Source organism: Gobio gobio, assembly GCF_949357685.1.
Source record: "Gobio gobio genome assembly, chromosome: 22".
NCBI classification, from domain to species: Eukaryota; Metazoa; Chordata; class Actinopteri; order Cypriniformes; family Gobionidae; genus Gobio; species Gobio gobio.
Window position 1 is genome coordinate 41,276,180 of NC_137118.1, and position 7,340 is coordinate 41,283,519.

The 7,340-nt window shown below is 41.7% G+C and overlaps 1 protein-coding gene across 2 annotated transcripts; it reads left to right on the plus strand.

The window, feature by feature from the left end:
• The first annotated feature begins 182 nt into the window (after positions 1-182).
• On the plus strand, positions 183-4,270 carry ubc (ubiquitin C). Of its 2 annotated transcripts, XM_079805120.1 has the most exons (3): positions 197-274; positions 1,869-1,978; positions 2,435-4,270. In XM_079805120.1, the coding sequence occupies exons 2-3, from the start codon at positions 1,876-1,878 to the stop codon at positions 4,159-4,161; spliced, it is 1,830 nt and encodes a 609-aa protein (XP_079661246.1). In that variant the 5' UTR covers positions 197-274; positions 1,869-1,875; the 3' UTR covers positions 4,162-4,270. The 2 variants fall into 2 exon arrangements, with proteins under 2 accessions (XP_079661245.1, XP_079661246.1); XM_079805119.1 differs by having other exon boundaries at positions 183-274; positions 1,869-4,270.
• Positions 4,271-7,340: the final 3,070 nt, after the last annotated feature.

Sequence of the window (7,340 nt, forward strand, 5' to 3'; positions counted from 1 at the left end):
ACAGATACATCTTTTTATGTTCACAAAACTAATTTATAAAACACATATTGGTATATGTTCCACATAACACATATGTCCTTGTTTCCCATGAAACCATGTTTTCACATTCAATAGCTACAGTTGTTTAAATAGTGCGTTGGGCGTAGCGGTGGAAGGATACAGCGCGTTCTGTATAAATACCCGGATCTTTTGTTTTGAGCTGTTAGATTCGCTCCCGTGACAAGAGGACAGAGACTCACACACTCCGCGCTCTTCCAGAAAAGAACATTTGTTTGTAAGTACGGAGTCTGATATACGTAAACGACGCCAGACATATCACTGCTTAAAAACAACAGTATTTGGTTTGACTTGAAGTCTTTGTCGAATATATAAGCATATATTTTTGAAAGGGCTAAGGCGTTAGCTTTTATGCTAGCCGGCCTGGTGGTTTCTTATGACCAAATTTGTATTTTTTTGTTGTTGTATAATTTACTTTTAAGTATTTAAATCTTGTACTTCGATGTGTTTTGTATATTTTTTCGACGTCATTAATTTGGCGGCGAATTTGGCCGCGAAATAGGGCGTTGAGGTCGTCGAATCTCTGAATTCATCTGGGTATTTTTTTTAAACGTATGTCATCCGTCGACACGCCTTAAAGCCATTTCTCCGATCGAATTAGAAGTCGTTTTTACTAGATGTCTATTTATTCCGTTTCAGTATATTTATTTTCTGGCCATTTTGTTCATGTCGCCATTTTGTTTTCAATCGCCCATTTGTTAAACCTGACTCACAGCTGTGTCAGCACTAACGATGACGTGAGCTCATCTTCCTTGTTTCTTTTGTTATGAGGAACATTCTAGAGAATTCCTAGGCTTGTCCAACAACCCTAAATTAACATGTAACGTTACTCATTTTTGGGGCTTAACATTAACAGTTGTCCTGGACACGTTTTTATTTATTTTTGAAGGGCATGTGAAATTATTTGCATGACCTGACAAGTAACGTTAGCTTGATTAAACCGACAATAACTAACGTTAGACCATCACCAAAAACGAGAATTATTCTGATTTAATTTACATTTAGTACAAGTGGTGATTGATAATTAATAATATATCTATAATGTTATGACAGTAACGCCAGGTTGCGCTGTTGAGGCTCGCGTCATCTCTCGAGGAGAAATGGAAACCAATGAGCAGAGTACACACAAACTCAGTCAATATACTGCAGTAAAAAATCAAAATGTAGAGTTTTTGTATTTATAACTTGTTTATTAACCTGTTAACTGTCACTGGCCACAGATGGGCCCATTTGCCACTGCATGTTTAAAACAATTATATCCTATATTTATCCTGATCTAATGATATATCCTGATCAAACTATATCATTTGAAATTTTACGAACTCAAGATTCATCCTGTGAAAACCGTTTTCAAATCAGATTTTGCGTTACCATTAAAACGGTACAGTTTACAGTGACAGTTAACAGGTTAAGCAATACCACGCAACCAACAGTGCTGACTTTCCTGACTACCATCACGATTGAAAATGTAACGTTTCATACATTGAACTAACTAGTTTACTGAACCAATGTCACTTACATTTTGGACCAATATTTACTGGCCTTTCATCATCGCAAATGGTTCCAAACAAAGATTGAACCATAGCGCATCTCACAGCAGCAATCTTCTGTTTCATTACTAATTCAGCATTTTGAATGATTCGGTTAAGTAAATTTGCTTCAGAATAATTTTTGCGTTTATTTAACTCTGACAAGTGAGTGACCGATTTACTTGGCCAAAGGACAAGCACAAGGCTTTGTTTTTGAACCTTTTTTTTTTCTTCACCAATGCAATATATGCTGAAATTAATTTGAATCTCTTTGCTTTCTAGCGTAAAGATGCAGATCTTTGTAAAGACGCTGACTGGAAAGACCATCACTCTTGAGGTGGAACCAAGTGACACCATTGAGAATGTCAAGGCTAAGATTCAAGACAAAGAAGGCATTCCTCCTGACCAGCAGCGTCTGATCTTCGCTGGCAAGCAGCTGGAAGATGGACGCACACTGTCCGACTACAACATCCAGAAGGAGTCCACCCTTCATCTGGTGCTCCGCCTTAGGGGTGGTATGCAGATCTTCGTCAAGACCCTGACTGGCAAGACCATCACTTTGGAAGTTGAACCCAGCGACACCATTGAGAACGTCAAGGCCAAGATCCAGGACAAAGAAGGCATTCCTCCTGACCAGCAGCGTCTGATCTTCGCTGGCAAGCAGCTGGAAGATGGACGCACACTGTCCGACTACAACATCCAGAAGGAGTCCACCCTTCATCTGGTGCTCCGCCTTAGGGGTGGTATGCAGATCTTCGTGAAGACTCTGACTGGCAAGACCATCACCCTTGAGGTTGAGCCAAGTGACACCATTGAGAACGTCAAGGCCAAGATCCAGGACAAAGAAGGCATTCCTCCTGACCAGCAGCGTCTGATCTTCGCTGGCAAGCAGCTGGAAGATGGACGCACACTGTCTGACTACAACATCCAGAAGGAGTCCACCCTTCATCTGGTGCTCCGCCTTAGGGGTGGTATGCAGATCTTCGTCAAGACCCTGACTGGCAAGACCATCACTTTGGAAGTTGAACCCAGCGACACCATTGAGAACGTCAAGGCCAAGATCCAGGACAAAGAAGGCATTCCTCCTGACCAGCAGCGTCTGATCTTCGCTGGCAAGCAGCTGGAAGATGGACGCACACTGTCCGACTACAACATCCAGAAGGAGTCCACCCTTCATCTGGTGCTCCGCCTTAGGGGTGGTATGCAGATCTTCGTCAAGACCCTGACTGGCAAGACCATCACCCTTGAGGTCGAGCCAAGTGACACCATTGAGAACGTCAAGGCCAAGATCCAGGACAAGGAAGGCATTCCTCCTGACCAGCAGCGTCTGATCTTCGCTGGCAAGCAGCTGGAAGATGGACGCACCCTTTCCGACTACAACATCCAGAAGGAGTCCACCCTTCATCTGGTGCTCCGCCTTAGGGGTGGTATGCAGATCTTCGTCAAGACCCTGACTGGCAAGACCATCACTTTGGAAGTTGAACCCAGCGACACCATTGAGAACGTCAAGGCCAAGATCCAGGACAAAGAAGGCATTCCTCCTGACCAGCAGCGTCTGATCTTCGCTGGCAAGCAGCTGGAAGATGGACGCACACTGTCCGACTACAACATCCAGAAGGAGTCCACCCTTCATCTGGTGCTCCGCCTTAGGGGTGGTATGCAGATCTTCGTCAAGACCCTGACTGGCAAGACCATCACTTTGGAAGTTGAACCCAGCGACACCATTGAGAACGTCAAGGCCAAGATCCAGGACAAAGAAGGCATTCCTCCTGACCAGCAGCGTCTGATCTTCGCTGGCAAGCAGCTGGAAGATGGACGCACACTGTCCGACTACAACATCCAGAAGGAGTCCACCCTTCATCTGGTGCTCCGCCTTAGGGGTGGTATGCAGATCTTCGTCAAGACCCTGACTGGCAAGACCATCACCCTTGAGGTTGAGCCAAGCGACACCATTGAGAACGTCAAGGCCAAGATCCAGGACAAGGAAGGCATTCCTCCTGACCAGCAGCGTCTGATCTTCGCTGGCAAGCAGCTGGAAGATGGACGCACGCTGTCCGACTACAACATCCAGAAGGAGTCCACCCTTCATCTGGTGCTCCGCCTTAGGGGTGGTATGCAGATCTTCGTCAAGACCCTGACTGGCAAGACCATCACCCTTGAGGTCGAGCCAAGTGACACCATTGAGAACGTCAAGGCCAAGATCCAGGACAAGGAAGGCATTCCTCCTGACCAGCAGCGTCTGATCTTCGCTGGCAAGCAGCTGGAAGATGGACGCACGCTGTCCGACTACAACATCCAGAAGGAGTCCACCCTTCATCTGGTCCTTCGTCTGAGAGGTGGTATGCAGATCTTCGTCAAGACTCTGACTGGCAAGACCATCACTTTGGAAGTTGAACCCAGCGACACCATTGAGAACGTCAAGGCCAAGATCCAGGACAAAGAAGGCATTCCTCCTGACCAGCAGCGTCTGATCTTCGCTGGCAAGCAGCTGGAAGATGGACGCACGCTGTCCGACTACAACATCCAGAAGGAGTCCACCCTTCATCTGGTGCTCCGTCTTCGTGGGGGCAATTAATCTGTTTAAGTTTAATATATAAATATATACATAAGTCTTGAAAATTATCAGACCAATTCCAATTTCCTTTGTTCCTATTAATCATTCAATAAAGTTCTGGCATTCCTGATTTTGTTGTCTGTCTTATATCTGAAGTTTTTTTACAAAGTTATTTTGAATGTATTTTTAATTACAAGTATTTACATTTTAGATTCTAAAAGTAGTTTTCTATGTATTTTTAATGATAAAAGCTATCTAAAATCATTAAATAGGGAATGTCTTATGCTCATTGTATTTAATTGCATAGAAGGTGAATTTTAATTATATACTTTTATAGGGCACAGTGTTAACACTAAAATCTAAAAATAAAAGTGGTTCTTCCAATGTCTTGAGGGAATTTCAGTCTATATAATACAGGGGTTTCCAAACAGGGCTGCATGGAGGGTCTGGTAATGTAAGTAGATTAAAATAAACCAACTTTAAAAAATTTATAACATACACTTTAACAGTAGAAATAAGTAATGTAAAATAACTTTTGAATTTTTAGTATTGTTATAACAGATGCCTTAAATGTGAGGATGAGATGTCCCTCATAACGAGGGTGATTTATATTTGGGGTCCATGGCATCTAAGATCAAAACTCCTAATCTAATATACAGGCAATTCTCTTGTGTCATACGTCCTCTCCGTGACAGGTTGCAATTATTAAACCAGCCACACGATGTCACCAGAGGCTTAGCAAAGGCGTTGTGACCCTTTAAATACCTTTTACTTTCTTTTTGGATGTGTCTCATGTCCGTGTTTTGGCTTACCCTTAAATGTATTTTGTATGACCCTTGAATCATGGTGGGTAATGATGAAATCAGAGTAATTGCAGGTGCCCTCATAAATATCCTTCAATCTATATGTTGCTTGAGGGCAACTGTTAAATAGTTTAACTATGCAGCAAAAACGGTTTGCCCTTTAGAGAAAATTAACTTTTTTTGGTATTATTTGCACAAGAGAACAGCTTGCAGCATATTATTGGCTTCGTCATATATTTAGCCTACTGATCAAATTGTCAGTTGAAAGTAAATAGCCTAACCATTATCTAACATGTTTTGCCATGCCCGGCTAGCTTTGAGATGCAGAGTGGGCCAAGTGAAATTCCTGGTGGGCCCAGACTTTTAACATTATTTTTTCCCCATAACAAAACTTAATTTTATAACAAAAGAATCCAGGTTTTTTCTTGCCCTGCAAAAATGTTCACTGGCCCCACCACAAAAAAAATATTAGTATTTGGATAAATATTAAGACAAGTAAACAGTCAGTACTAATATAAGAACAAATTACAAGCAGTAGCACAAATAAATAGAATTAGGGTAGGACTGGGGGGCCCTGGGTTTGAGTTCATGTTTGGGCCCTACCTACGCTACAAATCACCTCAACTAGAACATCATAGAGTAAAATTAAAATATACTTTGAGGTTCCTAGAACAATTAATATGCAACATGCCTAGCCTAGTCAAAGAGTCAAGAGAAGATCAAAACCCTGAAATGACACTGAGCAAAAAAGCCAGAGATTAACATTATTTTCAAATGTATTAAATCTAGTCCTCTTATGTCAGATCAAAATTGTATATCTTATGTTAAAATGTAATGTAACCTTTTCCCTTTAAATACTTTGATCAGTTCAAGAATAATTTATGCAATTTTATATTTATTTTTTGCATTTTCTTCAGTTTCTCAGAGACTGTTTAAATTAGATTAAACCCAAATCTGTCAGCTACCCACCCACTGTAGCATGTGTACATATGATGATATACATACAATTTATATTTGAATAGACAAATGTTGCAATTGACCCCGTAAGAGGAGTAATACAAATAATTAATTTAACATCATATTGTAATTTCATCATATTTGTACACAGACACTTCATTATTTTTTTAAATTAATTTATGCATTTGGCAGACACTTTTTTCCAAAGCGACTTTCAGTGCCCTTATTACAGGGACAATCCCCCTGGAGCAACATGGAGTAAAGTGCCTTGCTCAAGGACACACTGGTGGTGACCGCTGGGATCGAACCAGCAACCTTCTGCATATCAGTTCCATGGGTTCCATTAAGTCAAACTGTTAAGTCAAACTGAGTTCCATTAAGTCAAACTGTAAAAATAAAAAAAATGTGCAGAAGGAATGGTCACGTGGCTTATTTCTTCCAGAAAGGTAGAGGGGCTATATGAGCATATGGAGACTCATATGGAAGAGAATTTATGCCAGGCAAAACAGCAATCATAACTGTTAAAAATGATTTCACTTAACGGGAAATCTCTTTTATCTCAGGCATGTCACCAGTGTAAGCCTTGCGGTCAAGACTTCTACATCACTCTGGTCAACGTAGTCCATACTAGCAACAACAAAAACGTATCTTGATTTTATCTAGTGGTTATTTACCCTACATGGCCTTGTGTCAGTTCTTTTTAACATTAAAATCAGCTGTTAAAGCTGTAAAAAAGCTTGCGCCACTGGCCACCCCTTATTGAAGCTTGGCCACCCCTCTGGTCAGCCCTGTTGCGCAAGCTTTTTTACGGCTTTAACAGCTGATTTTTATGTCTACCCCGTAGCTACGCCCCTGGCAGTGCAGATGTTCGGAAAGACAGCACTGTTGCTTGTGTGATAACTCGTACCATAGATTATGTTATAAAGAACCAGAACTCATTAAATATATTGTTTTTCACACATTCTGGTGACATTTCTGCCCCGCTATGGAAGTGAGACGGGGGAGAGAGCTGAAAACCCTTCAGATCGCAAAGTTTAGTGGAAAAAGTCCCAGAAACGATCATTCTAGATCAGTCTAGACGCGGTTCTCTGTGCGCGCATTGGGTGTAGGCCTATGCGCAGAGAAAACAGCGCACACGACTTCCCGCAAAACGGTTTAAAATGGAAAAAAGAGACTTAAATCAGGCTTTGTGGTTTTTAAATAACAAGCAGATCTTTTTATGAAACGCAACCGAAAAACATGATCTCTCTCAAAATCTGGAGCTTGAATAGTTATTTGACTTGGGGCTAGGGTGGGCCAAGCTTCTGATTGGGTGGGCCAGGGGGCCCCCCTGTGGAGCCAGGCCTGTGTTTTGCTACTAATTAATCAGTTCGTTTTGGCATCAAAAAGTTAAAGGAACGCTCCACCTTTTTTTGAAAATAGGCTAATTTTCCAACTCCT